The sequence below is a fragment of the Mustela nivalis genome, assembly GCF_964662115.1.
Source record: "Mustela nivalis genome assembly, chromosome: 7".
Taxonomy (NCBI): domain Eukaryota; kingdom Metazoa; phylum Chordata; class Mammalia; order Carnivora; family Mustelidae; genus Mustela; species Mustela nivalis.
The window spans coordinates 126512807-126540224 of record NC_139026.1 but is presented as its reverse complement, the minus strand read 5'-3'; the positions used below and the strand labels follow the sequence as shown (position 1 = coordinate 126540224).

At 39.2% G+C, this 27418-nt stretch overlaps 2 protein-coding genes across 4 annotated transcripts in view; one reads left to right on the top strand and one right to left on the bottom strand.

Annotated features, from left to right (window-relative positions):
- STAM (signal transducing adaptor molecule) overlaps positions 1–9417 on the bottom strand; it is a 109294-nt gene extending 99877 nt beyond the window's left edge. For all 3 annotated transcript variants that reach the window (XM_082742034.1, XM_082742035.1, XM_082742032.1), the window contains exons 1-2: positions 8923–9417; positions 4076–4277 (exon numbers count right to left, since the gene is read on the bottom strand). The gene's annotated coding sequence lies outside the window, so the exon portion shown is untranslated. The remainder of the gene's footprint in view (positions 1–4075; positions 4278–8922) is intronic.
- A 9-nt stretch (positions 9418–9426) lies between these two features.
- On the top strand, positions 9427–27211 carry HACD1 (3-hydroxyacyl-CoA dehydratase 1). Its single transcript, XM_082742039.1, has 7 exons — positions 9427–9767; positions 18644–18761; positions 18949–18967; positions 19044–19132; positions 21692–21813; positions 25347–25525; positions 27035–27211. The coding sequence occupies exons 1-7, from the start codon at positions 9511–9513 to the stop codon at positions 27115–27117; spliced, it is 867 nt and encodes a 288-aa protein (XP_082598165.1). The 5' UTR covers positions 9427–9510; the 3' UTR covers positions 27118–27211.
- Positions 27212–27418: the final 207 nt, after the last annotated feature.

Here is a 27418-nt window from a genome sequence, read left to right as displayed (position 1 = left end):
AGAGAAAGTTATCTGGAAAACTGCAACTTACGTAAAGATTGACCCATGCAGTTATAAATAACTTATGTGTCAAAGAAAAACCAAAAAATATTTTGAACTGGATGAAAGTGAAAACAACACATCAAAATTTGTGCAATGCAGTTATGTCACCTAGAGGAATATTTCAAGCATTAGATAATAGGAAAGAAAAATCTAAGATGAATTCTTTAAGATAAAAAAAGAATTCAAGGGCACCTGGGTGGCTCAATTGGTTAAGCATTTGCCTTCAGCTTAGGTCATGATCTCAGGGTCCTGGGATTGAGCCCTGCATCAAGCTCCCTGCTGAGCAGGGAACCAGTTTCTCCATCTCCCTTTGCATCTCCCCCTGCTAGTACTTTCTCTCTCCTCTCTCAAATAAATAAATAAAATGTTAAAGAAAAAAAGAATTGAAAATAAGTAGAAAAAAGACATAATAAAGACAACAGAAATCAATGAAATAAAACACAAAGGGAAAATCAACAAAACCAAATTTAATACTCTAAAAAGATTAATAAAATGGGTAAATCTCTACTTAGATTAAAAGAGAACACACAAATTACCAGTGTAAGGAATGAAAGAAGCAACATGACTACGTATCTTGTAATTAAAACATAGGAGTTAAATGATACTAAATTAAAACTTTCATAAAGGAATATTCTTAAACTCTATGCCAATAAATTTGAGAACATAGGTGGAGTGGGGGGAAAAAAACCTCTTGAAAGATACAAATGGCCACAACTGGATCAATAAGAAATGGAAAAACTGAAAAGATATATATCAATAACAGAAATTTAATTCTTCATTAAAAACACTCTATAAAAGTCTCCAAGCCTAGGAGTTCAATAGTTATTTCTAATTCATCAATCTTGTGAGGAAGAAATAATATCAAACCTATATGAAATCTTTTAGAAAATAAACCATGAAGAAAAAATTTCCTGCTTATTTTATGAGACCAATATTACCCTGATAGCAAAGTCAAATCAAAGAACATAGAAGAAAACTTCAAACAATATCCTTCATAAACATAAATATAATAATCCTTTATAGAGATTTACGGCAATATATAAAAACAAAAATGCATCATAACCAAGTAGAGTTATCCTAGGAATACAAAGTTACGTTAGCATTTAAAAATCAACACAGTTCAGGGTGCCTGGGTGGCTCAGTGGGTTAAGCCGCTGCCTTCGGCTCAGGTCATGATCTCAGGGTCCTGGGATCAAGTCCCGCATCAGGCTCTCTGTTCAGCAGGGAGCCTGCTTCCTCCTCTCTCTCTCTGCCTACTTGTAATCTCTCTCTGTCAAATAAATAAATAAAATCTTTTAAAAATATCAACACAGTTCACTATTTTGACAGAATGTAAGAGAAAAACCATATGATAATCTCAATAGTTGTGGAAAAATATTTGAGAAAATTCAAAAACCTTTGTGATAAAAACTGTGCAAACTAAGACTAGAAGAAAACTCTCAACCTGACAAAAAGCATCTTCAAAAAACTTAGAGCTAACATCTTACCCAATGGTGAAGGAAAATGGTGTTTCCATGATAAACAGCAACACGTGTGTCCATTTCACACTACAGATAAATATTAATATATAGTACTACAGACAAGAAAAAAAAAATAAAAAGGTATTGGTTCCAGGTTGGTCTAAATGGAGTAACGTAGGCTAGATATATCCTCCTGCCTAAAACAACTGGACAACTAGACAAAATATATGAACAACAGTTCTTGTGACACTAGACATCAGACAACAAAGGACAATGATCACTGAGAGATGGGACACAAATGACATTAGCCTTATGATTGCCCTAGCTTACTGCCTGGATAGATTTCTCAGCCATCACATACAACGTCAGTTTCCTTGGGATGGGGAAACAAAACTGGGAGTCCAGAGGAACCCAGGCTGAAAAAGTTTGCAAGAAAGAGTACCCGAAACATGCTGGAACACAAAAAAATATCCATCAGTTGAGAAGATAAAATATATAGTGTCTGACATCCAATACAAAATTAGCAAGCTATCTCTAAGAAACCTCTATACATAAGACTACATCATGGTATATAAAGATATGCCATGCTAACACTAATCAAAAAAAGCTGAAATATCTATATTAATATCAGACAAAGTAGGTTTCAGCTCAGGGAATATCACCAGAGATACAGAATGTCACTTTATAATGAAAAGGGGTTAAATAAGAGAACATGACCTCTATGGTTTTGCATATAATAACAGAAGTTCAGAGAACATAAATTAAAACCTGATGGAACTTCAAGGAAAAATCAACAATTCCACAATTACAGTTCAAAATTTCAATTCCCTGTTTTTGTTTTGTTTTGTTTTTTTAAAGAGAGAGCACAGTCATGTGCCAGAGGAGAGAGAGGGAGAGGGAATTTTTTTTTTTTTTAATTTTGTTTGTTTATTTGACAGACAGAGATCACAAGTAGGCAGAGAGGCAGGCAGAGAGAGAGGAAGAAGCAGGCTACCTGCTGAGCAGAGAGCCCGATGCGGGGCTCGATCCCAGGACTCTGGAATTATGACCTGAGTGGAAGGCAGAGGCTTAACCCACTGAGTCACCTTCCCTGTTTAAAAGTGAAAGAACAAATAGATAAAATCAGTAAGGCTGTAGAAGACTTGAACAATACTATTAACTAACTTGACTTAATTGAAATTGATAGAACACTACAACTAATGAGAACTCAATACATATTGTATTGACATATAAAAACAAAGTGCTCATGACATATAAAAACAAATCTCAATTTAAAAGGATTCAAGTCATACAAAATATGTTCTCTGACCACAATGGAATAAAATTAAAAATAAATAATAGAAGAAAACTTAAAAGTCACCAAGTATTTGAAAACTAACACACTTCTAAATAACGGTTGGTCAAAGGAGAAATAAAAATGGAAATTAGTGACTGTTTTGATATAATGAAAATGAAAACATCAGACTTTGTGGAAAGCAGTTAAAGCAGTATTTGGAGGTATATTTATAATATAATGATAACATATACACTAGAAAAGAAAAAAGGTCTCATCAGTTATCTCGGCTTTCATTTTAAAAATCTAGAAAAAAATGCTAAATGAAACCTAAAATAAGCAGAAGAAAATAAGTGATGAAACATTAAAGAGAAAAAGAAATGAAAGCAGGAAAACAATAGGGAAAATAAAACTATAAGGTTTTTGAGGAGATAAATAAAATTGATAAAACTATAGTCAGAATGATGAGAAAAATAGAAAAGATACCAATTACCAACTTCAGGAATGAGGAAAGGGACCATTATAGATATTAAAAACATAAAAAGGGAATATTATGACCAACTTTAAACTCATAAATTGAATAACTTAGAGGAATTACTTTCAAGGCACAAAATTACTAAAGCTCAAAAAGAAATAGTTAACTTCAATAGACCTATTTCTACTAAAGAAATGTAATTTCTTATTAAGAACCTTCAACAAAATTAATTTCAGGCCTATATGAATTCCCTGGGGATCACAAGAAGTATGAGGAAACTGGGGGGTGGGGTTGATAGGCTATTTTATTATTTTGAGGGCAGTGATAGTTTCATTGATGTACATATATGTCAATACTTACCAAATGGTACACTTTATATATGAACAGATTATTGTACATTAATTAGACCTCGATAAAGAAATTAAAATTGCCAGAAATTTATCCTTCACACTTTAGTTTTGATGAAAAATTTTTATATAATCATTTAAAATATGAGTGAAGGCAAAAGTGTTTGAAAACCAAGGTCTCAACCCATTCCCCAAAAACCAGATTGCCCCAGCCTCTCCTAACCGATAATTCTGGAAGAGCTCCTTCTTGGTTTAACATCTTTTTTGAGCAGATTGGGCCAATCTGTCTACTGCCATGGTTTATAAATAGCCTTTTCACAACAAACCACAGTTTTATAATAAATATAAACTCCCTTTATTTGTTATACTTCAGCTTGTCAATTCCATTTTTTTTGCCTCCTTTCCTATTATAAAGATCATATGTTTTCTTTAACTTAATAACTGCCAAATAATGGGTAACTAGATCAGCAATACTCACCAGCTGGTCTGGGTTTATGATGACTCCTCTGACTCAGTCTGCAGCTGGTATCTACCAAAGGACCTTTGAAAAGATCCTTACCAAGGAATCTGCTCCACTTCAGTCTTCACACGTTCAAAGACTTTCCAGAGGCTTGCATGCATATTAAAATAAGCCACAGATTTTTAAAACAGGTGACTCCAGTTTTGAAAGTAGTTCATTTCTGGGAACAATGAAAAATGTATATGCTTGCTGTAGGGACATTGATAGGAAGAAAAAAAGTCGCCTTCATTCTAAGTTCCCTGTACTATATCTGTGTCCATATAGAAAATGTTTCTAAAAGGAGCAATTAAAATACTATTTTTTATATTTAGTCCAACATAATTAATGTTTATCATAGCATATGTGTTTAGTTTCATTTATTACTTGTGTAAGGTATGAACTAGTTCTTCAGGAATGAAGTTCTCCTTTACAATAAATAAATAAATAACACCTATAGAATTAAAGGATTTTACATAAGAAGATTTGACTTTTTCAGCTGATGGCCTAGAACTAAGTCTGTATGATTAATTCTGTTTTAGAGGACATTCTAGATAAGCTCTAGATAAGACATCAATAAAAAAATCAAATTAACTCCAGTTTTCTTCCAAGCTACAGTGTTCAATTTATCATTTTCTACAGTAATGCCTCTGTGTTGAAGAGGTTTCTCAGTCTTCACATTTCAGTTCTCATTCTTTTTCTTTGTGTTTGTTTTTAACTATACTTCCACTACTCACTTGCGTTGTCCTTTACAAATACTCTCCTCCTGAATCTACGCACTTTCTTTCCTCTCGTAATCATTCTGTGATACTTACAAATACATTGTTAAAATTCCCATTCTTTCCCCCAGACAAAACATATACAAGCATAGGTAAAAACAGAAGACAATATATAATTAGCTGCTAAAATGACTGACACATTATTAGTACAAACTATTTTATCTGGGGAAGAATAAGGGTCCACTAAAAGTTGAAGTGGCAGGGAAAGCCACTTGAAAGAACTGGTATTATATGTAGCCTTGGAGGGTGAATGAGATTTACACAAACAAGAAAAAAGGGAAAATAGCAGTTTGGTAGGATGAAAAGAATGCAGGATTTGGATTAAAGGTTACCCAGATAAGTTTATGGACAATTGAACAGACCTGCTTGTTGGATCACAGTATTTTAGTGACAGGTACCTACTAAAAGATGATGTTTGATCAGCTCCCTTAGGCTCAGGTTATAATAGAAAATTCAGAAGTCAAGCTGAGTAATCAGTTTTTATCTTAAATGCAAGGATTACTCTCCACTGATTGATAAAATAAAAGATGTTTTGAGAAGTCAAAGTTATATGTAAAAATGCTACTTCAAAGTTTCTTTGTTGTCAAGACACCTCACTTTGAATTAGGTTCCCTACCTCAACTTTCTGTTCCCTACCTGAAACTATCACTACCTCCATATCCTTCATTCTTATCTGAGAAAGAAGTGTCTTTTCTTTTTATGAAAACTAATTCCTCCGTCTATCTTCTTAATCTCTTACCTTTCCAAAGTCAGAGGGATTTTGCTTCATAAATAGCCTATTTCACTTAGACAGTCAATCTTTCAGTATTTTATGGCACTTTCATTAAGCAAATAAACAGAACCCTTTCTTTGATTCTGTTGTGTTTCAAGAGATCTCATTCATTCCCTTGTTCATGCTGACCATCAACCTAATTCTGGCCTTTCTTACTTCTCTCCTAGAAGACAACTGATGTCATTTCCTGTTGCCTAATTCATCTTTGAAAAGAGGTTTCTTTAACTTGATTTTCCTTCACCCAAGTCTTCAGAAGTTCACTGCTGCCTTTTTTTATTTTTATTTTTTTAAGATTTTATTTATTTATTTGACAGAGAGAAATCACAAGTAGAGGGAGAGGCAGGCAGAGAGAGAGGGAAGCAGGCTCCCTGCTGAGTAGAGAGCCCGATGCAAGACTTGATCCCAGGACCCTGAGATCATGACCTGAGCCGAAGGCAGCAGCTTAACCCACTGAGCCACCCAGGTGCCCCTCACTGCTGCCTTTTAAAATAGAGTGGTCCTCAATGTTTCTATTCTATCCTTCTCCTGATCATTTTAAGATTTAGTGAAACTGCACAATTCACTTTTCCTGAGGCTTGTGGTTTGTCCTGCCTGCCTGTTCATGGCGAGTCCTCAGCTTGCCTCTTGCAACCTGTCTGTTGGAATCAAGTATTCAAGGGTGATTTCTTGCACAAAGCCTTTTCTGAGATCAGACAAGATTGGGCATGTTCAGGGTAGTATGGCTGTAGACACAAAGCCTTTTCTGATCTCCCAAACAAGTCACATTTTTTGACAGGTCTTTAATTTTCATAGCACTTTGTGACCCACTTTTCAAGTTTATTTTACTCTGCATATTGATGGATGCATGGATTATTTTCAGTTAGAGGTTACTATGAATAAAGCTGCCCTGAAAGTTTATGTCCAAATCTGTGTGGACCTCTTTTTGTTCTCTTGGTTAAATAACTAGTAATGAATTTGTTGGGTCACATAGTAAACAAGGGAATGTTGACCTTTTAAAGAAATTACCAAACTGTTTTCCAAGTGTTATTCTCTTTAGCCATATAGGAGAATGCCAATTGCTCCACATCCTTGCCAACATTTAAAATATTAGATGTAGTGCTATCTCACAGCAGGTTTGATTTGCATTTTCCCTAAAGACTAATAAGTTGGATATCTTTGCATATGCAAATGTTATTTCTATGTATTCTTTGCAAAGAGTCTATTAAAATCTTTTGCTCATTTAAAAAATATTAGGTTGTTGTATTATTGAGTTGTAAAGAATCTTTATATATTCTGTATATGTGTTCCTTGTCAGATCCATGTATTGAGAAAATCACCTTTTAAATGTTGTCTTTGGAATTACAGAAGTTTTATGTTTCAATGATGTTCTGTCTTTTCCTTTATGATCAATTTTTATTATTGGTTCTAAGAAAACTTTGCCTTCCCCAAGGTCACAGTGGTTCTGTTTTCTATTTTATACTTTTTAAATAAAAGTTTTATACTTTTAGTTTTATATTTAGGTCTATGATCCATATCAAATTAATACTTAGTGTATGGTGTGAGATAAGGGTCAAGTTTTATTTATTTATTTTTTCATGTGGATATCCAGTTATTTCAGCTCTATTTATTGAAAAGACATACCAAGTCATCTTTGTTGAAAATCAGCTGTATACATATATATATATATATATATATATATATATATATATAGTCCTGGACTCTATTCCCTCTTATTGATTTGTCTATCCTTATGCTTACCACACTGTCTTGTACACTGCAGTTTTTTACACTGTCTTGAAAACAAGTATGTCTCTCAACTTTGTTCTTCTTAAACATTTCTGTATAAATTTTAGAGATAGCTGTCAAATGAAAACAATATATATTCTGCTGGCATTTGGGGAGAACTGACATTTTAACCATATCATCTTCCAGTTCAACTTCCAATTCCAATGGCTTCCGATGGATAGCCATTAATTTAAGTCTGATTTCTCTTGACAGTGACTTATGGTTTTCAGTGTACAGGTCTTACACCTTTTGTTAAATTTATCCTTATATACTTCATGTTTCTGGATGCCAATGAGCATTCTTTGGTTTTATTTTAAATTTCACTCTCCAGTTTTCTTTTCTGTAGAAAACAATTTGTGTTCCAGTAGCTTTTTAACGGAGTTCTTAGGCTTCTCTAATTACTATAGTGTTGTCATTTGCTAATAGTTTTACTTCTTCCATTCCAAATTAAATGTCTTAAAGAATAGTCGTTCATAGTTTCCTTCAAATTTAAACATTTCTGGCCATTATTTCTTCCCCAGGCACATCTTAGCCTACCATCCCCACCCCACCCCCCCCAACTGGGATGTCTTTCTCAAAATTATCTAAGTTTCCCAAGCAGGCCGGTAGTGCCTCCTGGATCAGGAGCCCAGAGCCCAGATCACAATGGAGGGATGAGTCCTTTCTTCTGGTTGGTGACTTCTCCCACGTGACTCCATACCCTTTGGAGCTACTGGACTCCGACCGTGTGGTCTTTTGGTGGTCGCCCCACGCACAGGGCCAGGCTTAGTTTCCAGGAGCACAGCCTAACAAACAGGTAGCTTCCACAGGCCGAAGCAGAATTTCTTTTCTAAGGGGGGCACCTGGGTAGCTGCGTGGGTTAATCCTCTGCCTTCGGCTCAGGTCGTGATCCCAGGGTCGTGGGATCAAGCCCCGCATCAGGCTCTCTGCTTAACGGGGAGCCTGCTTCCCTCTCCCTCTGCATGCCTCTCTGCCTACTTGTGATCTCTGTCAAATAAATAGAATTTTAAAAAAAATTCTTTTCTAAGGATCAGGGGAGATCCGAGTCACCAGAACGGTGCTAATACGCTAATTTGGGGGGACTCAAACTGCTTCAGACCCTTAAGGCATTTATTTGGGTGATTTAAGTGTGGGTGATTTATATGGGTGATTTTTTAAGTGTGAGACTTGCATCTCACGACAACCCAAGACATAGGTTTATAAATTATTCCCACTGAGGAAACTGAGGCAAAAGAGAAGTTTAGGTGCCCAAGTTCACAAGCTAGTCTTAACTGTGGTGGAGCCAGGAGTTTGGGGTTTGAATTTCAGTAATCTGACTCCGGAGCCTGTCTTCCCAGCTGTGTGCTCTAAGGGGAAAGAGGAGAGAGCTGTCAGGAGAAAGCATGGGTATTTGAAGGAAGATACGCAAGGAAAGGGGTAGAGTGGAGAACAGTGCGATCCTGCGGAGGAAAGGGTTCTTGTCAGCCCTTATTTGTAGCTTGCCTACATCTGCTCAAACTTTTGTCCTTTGGTACCTTGTCATGTCCTCTTTTGTCCAGCTTCCCTCTAACATCCAGGCACTACGCTGCACCGCAGTCAATGATGCCTCTAGAACGCTAGCTCCGGGGGAATCCGCGCAAGTGAGGCTGTTCCGCCGTAGTCCTCCGGGAACGCCCCGCTGGCCGGCAAAAGTGAAACAGACGAAAGCGGGCGACTCTTCCGCAGAAGGTCTCGCCGCGTTCTTAGCGGGGAGATCCCACCGCCCGTCCTCACTTCCACAAATTACCGTCCCAAAGGCTGGGCGGGCGGGACCACTCCAAGCCCAGGTGTGTTCCGTCCGCCCCGACTAAATGCACCAGCCCGGGGCAGGTCGCCCGCGCCCGAGACGTCCCAGCTAGAGGTCCCCCCAGCTAGAGACGCGGACAGCTTTCCGTGGGAGCGGAAACCACGCAGCCGCCTCGAGACTGCCCCCGGGGCCGGCTCCCAGGCCGGGCAGCCGGGTCCCCGCGCCGCGCGCGCTCCCGAGGGCCGGGGGCGGGGCGGCCGGGGCGGCGGCCGGGGGCGCCCGCTCCTCCCCCTGCGGGCGGCCGGGCTGGCGGCGCCGAGCCCCCTGCGCGCGGCACATGGGGCGCCTGACCGAGGCGGCGGCAGCGGGCGGCGGCGCTTCAGCGGCGCGCTCGGCGGGGCCCCCTCCCACTCCCCTTCCCCTGTCTTCCACCTCTCCCGGGGGCACGGCCACCATGGCGTCCAGCGAGGAGGACGGCACGAACGGCGGCGCCTCGGAGCCGGGCGAGGAGAAGGAGGCCACCGGCAAGAGGAGGCGCCTCGGCTTGTTAGCCACTGTCTGGCTCACCTTCTACAACATCGCCATGACCGCGGGGTACGTGCGCGGAGAGGGGCCCTCTCCTCCCTCCGCCCCCCTCCCCGCCGTGCCGCCCCCCGACATTCAGCGCTCGGGGCGCCGGCGGGGCTGGGGGCGCTCGGGACTGCGGGGAGGGCGGCGAGCGGGTAAGGCGCTCCGGGTGCCGGCTGCGCGGGCGGCGGGGTGGGCGCGAGGCGGCGGGGTGGGCGCGGCGCGGGGAGGGGGCGCGGGCGGCGGCCGTGGGGGAGGGGCGCGGGCGCCGCCGCGGCCGCCGGGGTTGAATGGAGCGGAGTGGAGCGGGGCGGACGAGCGGGGCGGGCGGGGAGCGGGGGGGTGCCGGGGCCCTGCTCGCCGGGCATTGCCTAATACGGTGCACGGCGTGGCGCGGCGGCTCGGGGCGCGGGCCGGAGGTTAAGTATAGACCTGGGCAGGAATGCGGGGCCGACCCGCGGGGGAGGTGGCTTCGGCCGGGCCGCCCCGGGCGCCGCTGCCTGCGGCTGCTGTTGAAGAAACGCCTAGTGTCGCGGCCCCCGGAGCTGGAGCTGTCCGGCCGTGGCCCCCACGGTGCATTTCCTCGTGCTGCAGATCGCTGGGCAGAGTTTCCGGAACTGTTAATGTCACCACGAGTTTTGGTTTTTGATTTTTTTTTTTTTTTTCATGAGCCCCAGAGCTTCTTACTTGGGACGATATTTTACAAAGCCTGCTGTATCAGAGCTTGGCACTCGTGTCCAGCATCTTTACGGCCCCGTGCTTCGTGACTGATATCCCGTACTTTTATTTCTGACTTTGAGTATGAGTTAGAAAATAAGGTTACACAGTGACTGTCGCTCTTCAGAGAGCTGTCAGAATGACTTGTGTGTCGACGGCTTTTCAAGATCAGTTGGGAAATTGCTCTTCTGTTTCTAAGTTGCATTGTCATTTTGAAAAGCTACTTTCTCATTATCACATGAAGTAATATTAATCTATATAAATGTAGGGGATCTTTTAATCCCCTACAAAAGTAAGATCTTTTAATCTTACTCCAGGACTTATAGAAAAGAATTAATGGTTTGACCCAGTACTGAGTACTTATTGTGTGTTTAGTGTAATCCTGAATACCAAATACAGTTCGCAAAAAAATACTTTTATTGAGGATTTGCTATGGGTCCGGTAATGTGTTGATTACTTTAGATGTACTAGTTCATTTTTGGTTCTTTTCCCTCCTGGGAGGGGTACATGATGTCAATTTGAGGGATTAGGAAATTGAGGCACAAAGAGGTTAAGTAATTTGCTCAAGATCATTCAACCAGCAGGTGTCAGCCTTGGATTTCAGCCTAGACAGTCTGACTCCAGAGAGGTGCTGCTTCTTTTTATGCTTTACTGAATTTTATAATCTTGAAGAAGAAAAGTAATACATTTGGAACAACTGGAGAACAATCGAGTACCCACCACAAGCTGCTGTCTTTAGCCACAGTGAGAACTGAAAGAATTTTCTCTCCTGTGATAGTCGTACCCAGTTTTTGGAAAATTTTTGGAATACCTGCTGTTTTTTAACTGGTTTGCTGTCCCTTTGCTTTCCAGTTCACTCTCCCTTTTGAAAACCAGGTTAACCTTTTAATAGTGAAAATCAATGCATAACTCTAGTTTAAAGCCTTCGGTGACTCCCTGTTACTTCCACTGTAATCTAAGGGATTTAGGCTGTTGGTCATTCAAGGGCTTTTGTAATAAACTCCCTGATTCTCCTTACACGTCTATTGTATTTGAAATCAACTGTAACTCATAATGAGGTGTAACTCACCATGCATTTTTATTTTTACATTTTTATTTTTATTTCTCCGTTCTTGCTCAGGCCTTTCACTCTTTGTGTAATATCCTTCTTGTTCCTCATATGACTTCTACATCAAGCCATTTTCTTTGAAGCTTTCTAGTTCTTCTGCCCCATCTGGAGCAGAATTTGTGTTCTCACACTTTGTATTGTCACACTTCATTCCTATCTTTCCTACCTGCCCAGCAAATTACCGGGTATCTGAAACTTATCTGTCTCCCTGCCTATACTGGGAAGGTCTCTTGTCATTTTCACTTCTGTTTAAAAGCAGAGGTGACCAAAATGGAGTAATCCATGTAACTCTTTGGAGGCCTTTAGAGGCTTTAAGATTTGAAGAAGGTGGGACACCTGGGTGACTCAGTGGGTTAAGCCGTTGCCTTCGGCTCAGGTCATGATCCCATAGTCCTGGGATCTAGTCCCGCATTGGGCTCCTTGCTCCGTAAGGAGCCTGCCTCTCTCTCAGCCTCTGCCTGCCTCTCTGCCTGCTTGTGTGCTTTCTCTCATTCTCTTTCTGACAAATAAATAAATAAATAAAATCTTAAAAAAAAAAGATTTGAAGAAGGAATAGGATTGAAATATGTGGACAGTAGATATTTCGAGTGAATATTTTCAGTAAATTCTAGCAATAGGTATGAGATGCAAGAAAGCCCGGTATATTCTCTTGATCTAATTGGAGGGTGGTGTTGGAGAACAGAGGTAAGTAAGGTTGTAGTGTGGAAAGTGGTAGGTGAACCAAGGTATACATTAATTAGTACGGATAGCGGAGGGTTAGCTGAGGTTCTTTTTGTCCATTTAACTTATTTTTCTCTTTGAGCAGAACTTTGAAGTATATTAAGCTTTTGTAATAGTTTTGAAAACAATAAAATAATAGATAAGTATTTACATAGATATAAAAAAAAGAACTTGCCTAATTTTATAAGCTGAGCATGACATTTTGTTTTTTATCTTTTATGTGAATATCTTCATTCAGATAGCATATATCCCCATTATGCTATTATTCCTCTGGCCTGCTTTATTTTTGTCATTGCACTTATTGCCTTATAACTGTACAATGTATTTTACTAATTCATATTGTTGCTTTTTGTCTGTCATGTCCCTCATTTGAGTGTAAGATTCTAAATGCATCTTATAGAGGATTGCAGCTAGGGTATCTGCTCTATTATATATTCTATTTTCACCTAATAATCTACCAAATATTTCTAAATAGTTTTCATAAATATATTCTTTCATGGCTACATAAGAGTGTATAGAGTTAATGTACAGTAATGGATTAACTCATTCCCCTAATGACATTTTGCTTTTATTTCTTTCTGTTGAATAGTTACTTAGGATGAATTCCCAGGAATAGGATTACACCTTTAAAAGATGTGAGGATTTTTGTGGTACTTGTTCATCATAGGTATGTGACCAGAGAAGTAGTTCTTCCTCCGTGTCTGTCTCTCTCTCTCTTTCTCCCATGGTGGTGTTGTTGCTGTTGTTTCTTTTCAGGACTTTTGAACCCATATGTGTCAAATGCATTGTCTTGTGTCTTATAAGATAAATATTTTAGGCTCCATTCTTGAAGAAGTGTAACCAGGGACATTTATATATTGCAATAAAAGACAGAGTGAGTGCATGCTTGACAGAGGTGACAGGTCAGACAGGTAGGGAGAATCAGAGAAAGCTCTGTGGTGATCCTAGCATTTCAACAGAGCTTTGAAGGATGAGGAGGATTTGATAGGCAGGGATGAGAAAACAGTGTGTTAGGGTACAGAGATAAGGCATTCCTAGACATGTTGTCGAGGCAGTAGCAAGTGGGCCTGAAGTGTAGGGGGGAGAAGAAGCTGGAGGGGGAGCATGGACCACTCTGCACAGGGCCTTAAGTGCCTTGCTAACATGTTTTCATTTTAATCTGCATAGAGTACAGTACGGTGTTGTTAAAGTCTATGCTTCACCTGTTTTTTGCTGAGTAGCCTCAGATAAGTTATTGAAACACTCTAACCCCGAGTGTTCTTATCTGTAAATTGGAACAGCAAAGCTGCTTTGCTAGATTATTACAAAGAATAAAAAGATCATGGATATGAAGTGATCAGCAAGGTGATTGACACCAAGAGAGAAGCTATTGAAGATATTTTCAGAGTATACATTGTGTGAGTTATTAGAACACCAAAACCATGGGGCGGGCATATACATTTTCCAGCCTGTGAAGGAACAGACGTATATTTTATCCCTGAGGAGGGTAGATCCTGTGTGTGGATCTCGTTTATCCAACTTGCTTATCTGTTCATCTGTTGGTGGACATTTTGGTTCTTCCCAGTTTGGAGCTATGACAAAGCTATGAGTATTCAGGTACAAGTCTTTGGACTTGGACTTCGTTTTTCCGGGGTGAATGTCTGTGAGTGGAATGGCTTGGTCATACGGTAGTTGCATTCTTGATTTCTTAAGAAACTATCCAGACTTTTCCAGAATGATTGTACCATTTTGTCCCTGTGGGCAATGAATGAGAGTAGCTGTACATCGTCACCAACACTTGGTATGGTCAGTGCTTGTAGTTCTAGACATTCTAATAGGTGTGTTATGTTATCTCATTGTGATTTTATTTTGCATTCCCTAGTGACTAACGACACTGAACATCTTTCCATGCATTTATTTACCAATTGTGTATCTTTTTTGGTATAGCATCTGTTCAAATCTTTCACTTTTTTTTTTTTTTTAAATGAGGTTGTTTGATTTTTCTTTTACTGAGTTCTGAGAGCTTTTTAAAAAAATATAGTATGCATATAGGTCTTTACCAGATATGTGATTTGTAAATATTTTCTTCTAGTTGTGGCTTGGTTTTAGTTTCATCACAGTGTCTCTCAAAGAGAAGGTCTTAGTCTTCATGAAGTCCAGTTTATCTGGTTTTTTCTTTCATGAACCTTTCAGCTTAACTCCACTGGCACAAGTGGTCTATGTGCAGTACATTGAAACACATATTGGCTGCTAACAAAGTTTCATTTTAGTCTAGGAAAGGAAGTTTGGGGGTGTTAATGAACAGTGTGTGAAGATATGGATGGTATGAATGTGAGAGGCCATCTCTGGGCAAGCCTCCACATAGTTACTTTATCGGACATGTCAAGAAGAAATGGTAATGTTAGAATATCACCATTATTCGGTAACTGCTGAAATAATGGCTCTGGGCAATAATCAGCAGTAAGCTAACATTGCAAACAAAAGGGACGATTAGAAATTACGTGTTCTTCAGGGGAGCACACAACATAACTTAGGAATTAGCTTCAAATGTGAATCTATCTGATTAAGGGTGTGGAACTGTCAACTTCACAGGAAATATGGGGGACAGAAGAACATACTAAGTGACATGTGGGTACCTTTGCAGGACAAACCACTCAGTGTCATCAACAGAGAAAAAGAGAGAGGGAAAGAGAGATGAATGGATAGTGGGAGGGAGGGGAAACCTATAGATCAAGAGTTATGAAAGACATAGCAACTAGTTACAACATATAAACTTTATTTCAATCACGATTTTTAAAAATTATGAGACAATTGAGGAGATTTTTATCCTATGTTTTGTGATCTACGATTTTTTACCTGGGACGGTGGTATTATGGTAAGGTCTATTAAAAGCAATCCTCTTATTAGGAATCAAACTATAGAATGTGAGATTTCCTTCAAGAAAATGAGGGGAGGGGGACGCCTGGGTGGCTCAGTGGGTTGGGCCACGGTCTTCAGCTCAGGTCATGATCTCGGGGTCCTGGGATCAAGTCCCGCATCGGGCTCTCTGCTCAGCAGGGAGCCTGCTTCCTCCTCTCTCTCTCTCTCTCTCTCTGCCTGCCTCTCTGCCTACTTGTGATCTCTCTCTGTCAAATAAATAAATAAAATTTTTAAAAAAGAAAAAAAAGATGATGAGGGGAGGGGATGGCGAGGAAAGAACTGACTAGAGGTTTGGAAGCTATAGGATTGTCCATAAGATGATAATGCTTGAAGCTGGGCAGTGGGCTCTGGAGGTTCCTTATGCCATTCTCTGTATCATTGTGTCTGTGCAAAGTTGTTCATAATTCATATCTAAAAAGAAGTATTGGAACAAAACCAGAAGATACAAATATAAATAACCAAGTTCTTTTTGGAGCTGGTTGTCTCCAAGAAGCCTCAGGGGGAAAAGAAGCCCCCGAAACAGCCAGAGGAAAGAACTCCTCCTTCCATAAGATTTTTCAGAGTCATCGTGGCATAATGCCATGGCAAGCAGACCCTGTGTTTAGTGAGTTACGGCTCATACCTCCTGGTACAGCACTGCTTTGTTTTCTCTACTTACTAATTTAATAGTTCCTTGAGACAAGAACTAGGACTTACTTATTTCTAATTTCCCAACACTCCCTGGCTTAGTCATAAATGTTGAACATGGAGATGAATGAATAAAGAAATGAATTAAGCTAACAAGCAAGCAATCTTTGACATATAAAGCACATGTTTATATATTTTCCAAAGAGAGTACTTTCTCAAGGACTGAGCATATCTCTCTGGGTTCATATTTGGGTAATCAGTTGCTCTGGCCTATTTTTTAAAAACAGTTGCAGAACCTCTACTTGCTTTTGCATTTTTAGAAAAAGGATAATTACTAAAACAATGTAGAAAGTGCAAAGTTAGTTAAATGTAGGGCCCCTGTGGAAAGACTTTGTCATCCCGTTGCGATGGTGGACTTAGTGAACACTCATTAGTCCAGATTAGCTCCTGGCCGCAGTGACTGAAAAACAGATAAGTTAGGATAGATCGCTCTGCGGTCCTTTCTAAAACTACCGGAGTGTTAATTTCTTTTATTTTCGAACTAGTTAATAATTTCACTATACTAGGTGGTACAACACTGCCACCTATGGGACAACAGTAAAATTTGTTACCACATTACAATTCGTGGATTTTTATATCTTGCTATTTAAAAATATAGAAAAGTTGCCATCTAAATGAATCCTTTGATGAATTCTTTGGTAGCTCTCAAAGTGATCTTTTTTAAAAATCTGGTTTGGATTTTTCTTTAAAAAGACAAATGTAGGGACGCCTGGGTGGCTCAGTTGGTTAAGCAGCTGCCTTCATCTCAGGTCATGATCCCAGCGTCCTGGGATCGAGTCCCACATCGGGCTCCTTGCTCCGCAGGGAGCCTGCTTCTCCCTCTGACTCTGCCTTCCACTCTATCTGCCTGTGCTCACTTTCACTCGCGCTCTCTCTCTGACAAATAAATAAAATCTTAAAAAAAAAAAAAGACAAATGTATGCAAATGTTGATTTAACTATCTTAATATGCTTTTTTTTAATCGTTAGTATGGGGACTTAAAATTGAAGACGGTAAAATCGTAACATTTTAAGGAAGATATCTAAAATGTCACCCAGATTAGCCCAGTACAGAATTCGGTGTTGTCCCGTATATGGGATGAAGCCATGGTTTGGCCCACATATGGGACGAAGCTGTCAGTTGAATCCAGTAAAGCCAGGGTACTGTGGAGCGAGAATAGCATGGGCGGTTGGGAGATGTCACAGGGTTTATTTCTACCTGGACTGTTGACTTTAAGACTTAGGATAAATCTTGATGTCTCTGCACGGTGACTGACTCTTCTACAACAATGGTCCTCAGAACTTTTTGATAGCACACTACTATTGGTTAAAATATTTGAGCATGATTCTCTTGATAACTTTGAAGATTTACTTGTAATTCAAATATAGCGAATTGTGTGATTAACTAATATCCCAAGGCACACGTACATGCCAAGAGCCAAACCAGTACAGCATCCTGGTTCAAGAACATAGACTCTGAGCTCATTGGTGGGTTTACATCTCTGCTGTCTGGCTCTGTGACCTCTTCTGCCTGTTTCCTCAGCAGTGAAATAGGAAAATAGCCGTCCCTACCTCACAGGGAATTTGTGAGCATGAAATATTAATATGCTAAATGTGCATTTGGAACATTGAAAGCGTTCTGAAAGTACACGCGTTATTATCGCTGTTGTTGGTATCATTAACATTTCCATCTTTGGAAGGTCTCGCTCACAATTTCAGATTTTACCTGACTTCTTACCACCCCTCATAGGAACGTCCTTGCTTTCCCCCTCAGTGTGTGCTGAGGAGGAGTGAAAGTGCCCAGAAGAGAAGCTCTAGCCTCCGTCTTCTCTTGACCTTGTTGACCATGTTTATCTTAATTCATCCATAGTTCGTTTGTGGGAAAACTCTGAGCTGTCCATCTTATGAGGGTTCTTTAATTAAGAAGTTAAAACTGTGTAATAGTGTTATCATTCATAAATCCACGTAACTAGACGTTTTGAAGCCCACTGAATTAAAGATGCCTAGAGTAGCTACTCATTTCCATGGGTGTGTTACTAAGGATTTTAAGAAGTTACAGACGGCGTAACTTTTTGAAACTTGAAAGTGCTCCTGTAATTGTGAAGGAAACTAGAAAAAAAATGAACTCTCATTAGTGTCCCTGGCAGATTGAGTGTAGGGTGAGAAAGCCGGTCTCCACAGACTTAGCTTGTGTGTGATGTGCTGGTCTTCATAGCACAGAACCTCTCTGTTGTGTAGAAGTAGAAGTTGAAAAGGAAAGGCATATGCATTTTGTCCTTTTTGTAAAGCAAACTCTTTGAAAGCAGGCCCGTATCTGACCCTCTATAAGTATGCCCTTCTGTGGCACAATGGTTGTTATTGTTTAGTGCAAATACTAAAGAAAAGAATTATAATGAAATATTTTTACTTATACTTACATGTAAATATATACCATATATTTGTATAAGTACATACTTAAACACTCACAGCTTTTTACCTTAAGAAATATTTATGTAATTATGAAATACTTTCTAATAACCTCATTTGGGGTACATCCTTTCTTCAGTCAGTCTGCTGAAACCAAACATGGAACGGACATCGTTTGACATTTGAACCTAGTTGATCTCCAGTATGTTCTCTTCATCCCCGTGAAGAGTCAGTATAAAAACAATGCCATTTCTTCCTTTGGATTTTGTTAAATGAACTGCGAACATCATAAAACAACATATGATTATATAAATTATGCCATTTCTTTTCAGGAAGATCATTGGTATTCATTTTGATAGAACTTTATAAAATACCTTTCTTTCTTTTAGGTGGTTGGTTTTAGCTATTACCATGGTACGTTTCTATATGGAAAAAGGAACACACAAAGGTTTATATAAAAGTATTCAGAAGACACTTAAATTTTTCCAGACATTTGCCTTGCTCGAGGTAAGTTTTCAATGATGCTGTTTTCCTACTGTTGTAATATTTATTTGGAAAAATTATTTGCTGAACAAAATCAGTCTTATTTTGCCAATGATATCCATTCATGGATTTGTAGAAAACCAGTGTTCACAGGAGTTTATTTTATGTTGCATGCTATTGACTTGTGATTTTTTTCTTTATTTGCTTACAGATAGTCCACTGTTTAATTGGTAAGTTTCTGATTTAATTTTTATTGTCGGTATAAGTTGCCTTTAGGGCAATGGTTGACTTATTTTTCTCTTTAAGGAATTGTACCTACTTCTGTGATTGTGACTGGGGTCCAAGTGAGTTCAAGAATCTTCATGGTGTGGCTCGTTACTCACAGTATAAAACCAGTAAGTGACACTAACATGTTCTCTTCATGAGCCTGCAGGAAAGCTTTTATATTAATAGGAATCTAAGATACTAACATTGCTATATTGCAGGAAGCAGAACCACTAAACACAAAAATGGCTGGGTTTGGATCCAAGTGTGATTGTACATTGACTTAGTGCATTAGTAGAATGACCATGAAACACAAGCAAATTAAATATTTATATCCATAATCTATTCTCCTCTGATGTTTCCCAGTTTTTAAAGTGAATACTCATATTCTGTCAAATAGTTAACTGAAAATTTTCTATTGATGTGTATTCTCTTTGATTATGTATTGATGTTGCCACAATAAACAGTGTATTTTTCCTCATTTACCATGTTGTAGCCACAGGCATAAAAAGCAAATACAGTTCTGTAAGATCTGAGCAAATGGAAGGACTAAATGAAAAGTTGGAAGGGCTGGGGAACTTAGGGAAATTAGCATATTATTTATTGAGGCATGACAGGAGACAGACCTGAATCTAATTAATGGCTTAAACCCTTCTAGACAAACAAACACCGTGCTCACTATGTCAAGACACTGGGCCTTTTAAACCCGTGACAGAAACATTTCCCAGATGGGCCCTTCTGACCTTCTGACAGCCTCCGGCATCTCCTGTCTACTTGAGGACAGATCTCTGGCCTCCTTTCCATTCCTGAGATGCCTTTCTTGTCCCTCATCTGCTTGAAATGATACCTTAACTCCCTTCCCTTGTCTGTGAGACATACTGGCCCCTGTCCGCGCTCTGGGGACAGATCACTGCTCTTCCGCTGCCCCACCACTCCGCACGGTAGCCTCTCCGGACCTCTGTCTCTCACTCAACTCTCTCAGTGCACCTGGCCCCTCACGGCTGACCGCCATGCCCTGAGCTGTGAGTGCGTGCCACGCGGAGAGCTGGACTTTGTGTTCAGATTGCCACGTAGTTTAAAAGCAGGAGGTCCCCATAAACAGAATAAAAGAAAGTCTATTCCAGACAGCGAGCAAATATAATAGTTGGGCCGGGACTGCAAAATGTCTGAAGACTGAAGAAGAAGAAAGACAAGACAGAGTGGCTGGCATCCACTGTGGAAAGAAGTGAGAGGGGATCTAATGGGTTGCTAGTGCCCAGGAGAAAAAAGTCCCCTTTGCTCTTTTTTTTGTCCTTGAAAGGATCTCTGTATTAGTAGCACTATTTAGTTTTTTCCAACAATAGTTTCCCACTGGTACCTTTCTACCCCTCTTTAACTCAGCCAACATTTACTGAGTGTCTTATGTACACTTGACACTGTGCTTGTGTCTGGCTTTACAAGAGTGGATAGGGCCATATCAGCTCTTTGCGTACTGGTTGTTGGGAAGTGGGTGCTGGTCATACAGACGTTGACTCCTTCAGCAAATACTGATCGCACAACTGTTCTAGCCTGAGGCTGTGCTAGGGATCTGGCTGTTAATGATACGAATATGGTCTCTTCCTTGTGGATCCTGTAAGTGGGAGCAGTGGTAAACAAGTAGTTACGTAAGTACAGTTGACCTTGAACAACCTGCGTTTGAACTGCACGTGTCCATTCAGACCCAGAATTTTTTCTTTTTATAATTTTTTTCTGATAATTAGAATACTATAAATGTATTTTCTCTTACGATTTTCTTTTCTCTAGCTTTATTGTAAGAATGCCATATATAATACATAGAACACACAAGATATGTGTTATTCAGCTGTTCATAGGTAATCGATAAGGCTTCTGGTCAACAGTAGGCTATTAGTTGTTAAGTTTTGGGGAGTCAAAACTTAAATGCAGGCGTTTTGGCTACGCAGCAGGGATTGGTGCCCCAACCCCCACATTGTTCACGGTGTACTGTTAATTGTTTCATTATGTTAGCGTTAGTGCTTTGAAATAAGAGATGAATACGTATTACAGTGTACCTGGGGACTTAGCCTGACTGAGGGAGGGAAGGCAGGCTTCCCTGAGGAAGGCGTGTATAAGGAGAACACTGACTGTGATCCTCTTGTCCTGTTAAGGAATGGGGAGCCAAAGAAGCTTTTAAATCTCAGGATCACTGCTTCCAAATGTGTTTTGGTTTTGCATTGAAGAGAAGACTTCAATCCATGAGGAGAGTAGGAGTGGAGAGGCTATTTAGGAAGCTGTTAGAGTAGTCTGGATGGAGAAGATGGTGAGGCTCCAAATGCAAATGGTGGTCATAGGACAAAAGAGGGGTGGACAAATGCAGTAGCTAGTACTGCAGTAGGCTGGGTACCATCAGATGACCGTAGAAAGTCGGACTGTCTAATAGTTCCCATGCTGGTTTTGAGGGGGTGATGTTGTCACAGGATGGTTGAGTTAGCAGCCGGAGTGAAGGCTAAGAAAGAGAAAGCACTATAAATTTGACCATTCCTGTGCCTAGGACATATTTGTGTGTTTTCATGAATTATGTAGTGGTGACTCTTTTTCTGTCTTGCCTCTGCTACCCCTGACATTCAAAGACACACAGTAAAAAATGAGTATATCTTCATGGAGAAAAATGTTCAAGGTTAAACCACACTGTGGATTTCTCTGTGATTCTGCAGATCCAGAATGAGGAGAGCGTGGTGCTTTTTCTGGTGGCGTGGACTGTGACAGAGATCACTCGCTATTCCTTCTACACGTTCAGTCTTCTCGACCACTTGCCATACTTCATTAAATGGGCCAGGTGGCGTTGTCTTGCAGTTTAGTTTCTCACTAGTGCATGTGTGTTTGTGTGCTGAGCTAACACTAGGGAAGGAAAATTTGTGTCTTAGCCCATGATGCCGGGATGCTGTTTTCTTGGCTACTAGCAGTGTTGTAACTTCAATTCTAAAGGCTTAATTTAATGATCAGAGAAAAATCATATTAATATATAATTTGAGTAGAATTAGTGCCAGACGAGTTGTGTCAATATCCTCACATAACCTAAATTGGTCACTCATTTTTCTTTGAAAGCAAATGTACATTTTTAAAAAATTATATTAGTTAAACTTAAAGTCTGTGCCAAAAATATGGTATTTTTTGCATGGTTTAAATTATTTTGATAATTAATAATTATAATTATTGATAAAAATATTAATGATAAAAATTATTTTGATAATTAGTATCTACAATCCTTTTTCATAACTCATATATTATACTTGTTGAAATGGACTATAGAATATATTAAAAAATCCAAAATGAAGGGGAAAAAGACCTTTTAAACTGCTTATAATCCCCCTCCATGAAGATAATCACTGTTAATTATATTTATACTCAGACTTTTTTTTATATGCTTTTGCTCCTTTTTAGACATTTATGGTTTATCATTTTGTTTATTGAAATGCTTCAGAATTATAATTTGAGCTTAAACCTATTGTCTCTCATAAGGAGGCTGCGCTCCCATTTCTATGTTGGGTTGGTTTTATTCTTATCATAACTGAGCATTTTTTCACTTTGAGCGATTGGGCCTTTCACGCAGTTGGCAGTTTGTTGTGTTGCTGGACTAATCCTAGAATGAATCTCAATCCACCTTGAATCTTGCATGATGACCTCAGTCTTCTGGACCTCCAGCACCTTTGAAAATACTAACTCCTACAATAGTCTCTTCACTTGCTGTATTTGTAGAACTTATTTGAGAAAGATAATAGTCTTTAATGTTTCGTCTGTCTGCCTTTCGGAATGCACCATGCATGTATTGACTTTCTGGAGAAGTTCAAAACATGCTTAAATTTGCTGTTTAGAAATCCTTTGTCAATTGAACTAATGTTAAACCAAGTACTCGAAGACCTTTCAACTTTGAAATGTACCTCTTAGCATAATACATGTCAGATAATCATAATCACGAGTAATATTTCATGTTAAAAATCTTAAAAGACTCCAACCATCGATATATATTTACCAGCCTCATTAAAAAACTTCAAATAACATCTGTATTTATGTTCAAATGTTGAAGTTGTCATTCTCAAATAAAACTTCACAGTAAGAATGGGTTCTTATTTATACATAGCTAGCCTACTGTGACGGTTTGAATATACTTCCGTTCTACTTATGTGTAAGAAGTGTTCCTAGAAAAGCCCACTGAATAGGCACTTGTACGTTGTTATGTTTGATGTTAATTTCCATTTTAATTTCAAAAATGCATCCCCTTCAAAAAAATTTTAGGTAACAATTAGGAACCTTTAACGAGGAATTCTTTTTCTGAATAGGTAGTTAAATTTCTCATGCTGCCATCAAAGCTTACAGAGTTGGTGACATGCAATCTTTCTAAAGTACAAATCCAGTAAATTATATCTTTTGCTATCATTGCATTAAAAATAATCAGTGGCTGAAGGTTTCAAACTAGTTTAGTCTAGGAGTGATATGCTTTTTTCTGTTTAAGAACAGTGCTTCCAGAAAAATCACTGGAGAGTCACATAAAGTTTAAAAACTCCGTAAAAAAGTTTGAATATCTTACTTGAAAAGGGATATAAAATGTTCAGTTATATTATTTTTAAATTGAGTTATGAAATTAAGATTGGAAAAGAGTGATTTAAATAATATACGAATAACTATACTCCTAGTAGTAAGAAAGCAGATGATCTACCCACGGCAAGGAGGAGATAAACAGGTACAATAAAAGGATCATTGGTCTTTCCATTCGCCACTGAATCTAATTTGGCAAATGTTTCTGTTCCCACACCATGTCTTACCCGTGTATATCCTTGACATACAGGAATAAGGTGATTTTTGAGTTGTCTCCAAGTCTCTGCCGTACTGATAAATTTAACATTTCTTTACAAATATCTTAATGCCAACAAAACGATGAAATAAAATACGGATTAGTTGATTTCTGTCTTTTTCCTCCAACAATTTAACCTTTATTTTGGTAACTGCCTTTGAGAGAAATTATTTTCTTCAGCGGAGAAATGTTATTGCTTTGGATCCTTGAAGTTGCTCTTGCTGGAGGCCCACAGAGACTCATAGGGCCTTGCCCTCACATAGGCATGAGTAATGACTGGCCTACTGTGCGTTAGAGACCTTGCCACAACCCAAATGAACAAACTGTGATTTTGGATTTTGAATAGAACTTTCTTAGCTATCTTAAGCAAACTGTTCCTTTAATGTGGGAATTTTGGAAACAGTTTCTCTTACCTGTTCTGTTAAGAGAACAGTTTTAGATAATATATTCATTAGTAGTTCCTGATACTTTAGTATTATTTATATATTAGATATACCAAATATATGCATATGTATAAATATATATTTAGTAGTATGTCAGTTTTCTGAAATAGTAATTAACTGTCTTTTAATTAGTAGCCACAAAGGGGTTTCCAAAGGCTTCCAAGAACCACTTTGGTAATTTCGAGATTTAGATACAAAATTAGGATCATAACTGGTCTTTTTTTTTTTTTTTAAGATTTTATTTATTTATTTGACAGAGACAGTGAGAGAGCACAAGCAGGCAGAGCAGCAGAAGGAGAGGGAGAAACAGGCTTCCTGCTGAGCAAGGAGCCTGATGCGCGGCTGGATCCCAGGAGCCTGGGATCATGATCTGAGCCAAAAGCAGTTGCTTAACCAACTGAGCCACCCAGACATAACTGGTCTTTTAAAGCACAGCACTTGATCAATAAATGACTAGCTGAAGGGGGAAAAAAAAACAAAAAACAACATTCAGTTTTGATTCCAGATGTCAAAGAAGTTACCCTTACAATGCCTTATAATACTTATAGGTGCTTTATAATGTATTATATACAAGACTTACGTCCTTTACAATAAAACTACATACATATACATTGTTAACACATATACCATTATTTCAGTACTGTAAAGTAAGTTGATTTCTTATCTTATTAAGATTTTGCCATCTAAAATGGAAACTGCTATGAGAAGAAAGGAGGATAATTAAAATGATTAACAAATGATTAATGTGCCTAGGTGGTTCAGTTCATTAAGCAGCTGCCTTTGGCTCAGGTCATGATCCCAGGGTTCTGGGATCAAGGCTTGCATTGGGCTCCCTGCTCAGCAGAGAGCCTGCTTCTCCCTCTCCCTCCTGCTCTGCCTGCTTATACTCTCCGTCTTTGTGTCAAATAAATAAAGCCTTTAAAAACAAAAACAAATGATTAAAATAGAAAAAATTAACCTGTGAGGGGCACTGTAAATATGTGTATTTTTAAGTTTAAAGACTGTAGTAGCAAAAGAATGATAATGTCAAATCCAGTCATTATTTTAGAAAAATAATTCTCTGGGGTCTTTCTCCAGATATAATTTTTTTATCATCTTATATCCCGTCGGAGTTGTTGGTGAACTTCTTACAATATATGCTGCCTTACCATACGTGAAGAAGACAGGAATGTTTTCAATAAGACTTCCGAATAAATACAATGTTTCTTTCGACTACTACTATTTCCTCCTTATAACCATGGCCTCATATATACCATGTAAGTATATGATCATTAGTACTTTGATTTAGCATAAGCAGCGAGTATTTTTGTAAAGTATGATGGCTAGTTTAATAAGACCTGATGGCTTTCAAATACATTAAAACCTCTGTTCAACCCCAAGTTTATTCATAATTTTAAGTAATGGAAGAGTTGAGCAAGTCAAAGAGGACTCCTAAAGTTATAAGGAAAAAGGTAAGTAAATCAATACACAGATGATTGCTTTCTCAGAATCATTTAAAGAGAAGCTGAACTACCTTTTTTTTTTTTTTTTTTTTAGAGAAAAGATAGAGCACACATCAGTGAATTATTTGCCAGCATTTAGAATTATTTGTCTGAAGATAAACATATAGTCCCAGAAAATGTCAGGTCATTTCTGTCTAATCATTGAACATACACTTGGAAAAGTTATTTAGGAGTACTTAGACCTGTGTTTGTTGCTCTGTATACTAGAACATAAGGAAGCTGCTTTTCTTAAAATATTTTGAATAACTCAGCCTCTTCACTAATTTCTCATCATCTTTCAATAGTTGCCATGAGTTGGTGAAGCTCTACTCACTTCACTTAAATACCTTTAGTGGTTGGTTTTTAGGTCAAATTTTTGATAGTCACTAGCAGGGAACAGGAATGTTTGTGAGGGATAGAGATGAAGCTGGGTTGTGTGGGCTTACATACCCACATATGTCCATGAGATGCCCTCATGGTACAGGACAGCAGATGGACCCGAGAGAAGGGGGCTAGGCAGTTTTCCTTACGCCAGAACATTCTGGCACAGTGTCCCAGGTCATTATGAAGATATCTTTATCAAGATACTTAACTTCGGACTTTGCTAAAGAATCCCCAGCATTTCAGGCATACCCCAGAGATACTGCAGGTTCAGTTCCGACCACTAAAGCGAACATTGCAATAAAGTGAGTCCAACGATGGTTTTTGTTGTTGTTGTTGTTTTCCAGCACATGTAAAAGTTATGTTTACATTATACTGTAGTCTCTTAAGTTTGTAATAGCATCACTGTGCACACCTTAATTAAAAAATACTTTATTGCTAATAAATGCTCGTCATCATCAGAGCTTTCAGCGAGTCAGTACCACTCATTATGACGAGTACAATAATAATAATGAAAAAGGTTGCAATATCCTGAGAATGCAACCCAAAATGTAACACAGATACATGAAGTGAGCACCTGCTGTTGGAAAAACGGGGGCAGGAAACTTGTTCTAGACAGGGTGACCACAAACCTTAAATTTGTAAAGGTCGCCATCAAAAAAGGCAAGCCTGGAACCCCCGGAGGCCTGTGGGAGGCCTGCAGAGTGCGGGTTACTGGGTGCTGGGTGTGACCTACTGTGTGTGGCCTCTGCGCATGCGCGCTCAGCCTGAGCTCTGGCAGCGTGGGGGGCGGGCGGCTGCGGGGACAGATGCTGTTCTTACCCTCAGACTGCCTACGTGGGGGAGGCTTCTAGTATAAATAATTGTCAACAGCACCCTCCTTTGTTTTCTTTTTTCTATCAGTGTTTCCACAACTCTATTTTCATATGCTACGTCAAAGAAGAAAGGTGCTTCACGGAGAGGTGATTGTAGAAAAGGATGACTAAACCATGCCCCCGAACAAGGTGCTTTTTCCAGAATAACCAGGATTACTTGAGTCCAAGTTTTAATAACAAGAATAAACAACTTTATGAAATACTACAGATTGTATGATTTCTTAGACTATAACGTGAGATGCGGTATTTGCCAATATTTGTCTTCACATTTTCTGTAAGAACTATGCAATATTTATTACCAACTCCTGGGTAGGGGATGATCATTAGGAAAATAATTGGGTGTATTACCTGGGGGAGGGGGAAACCTTTTTAAAAAAAATTTCACTAATTTTTTGTTTTTGCAGCATATGCT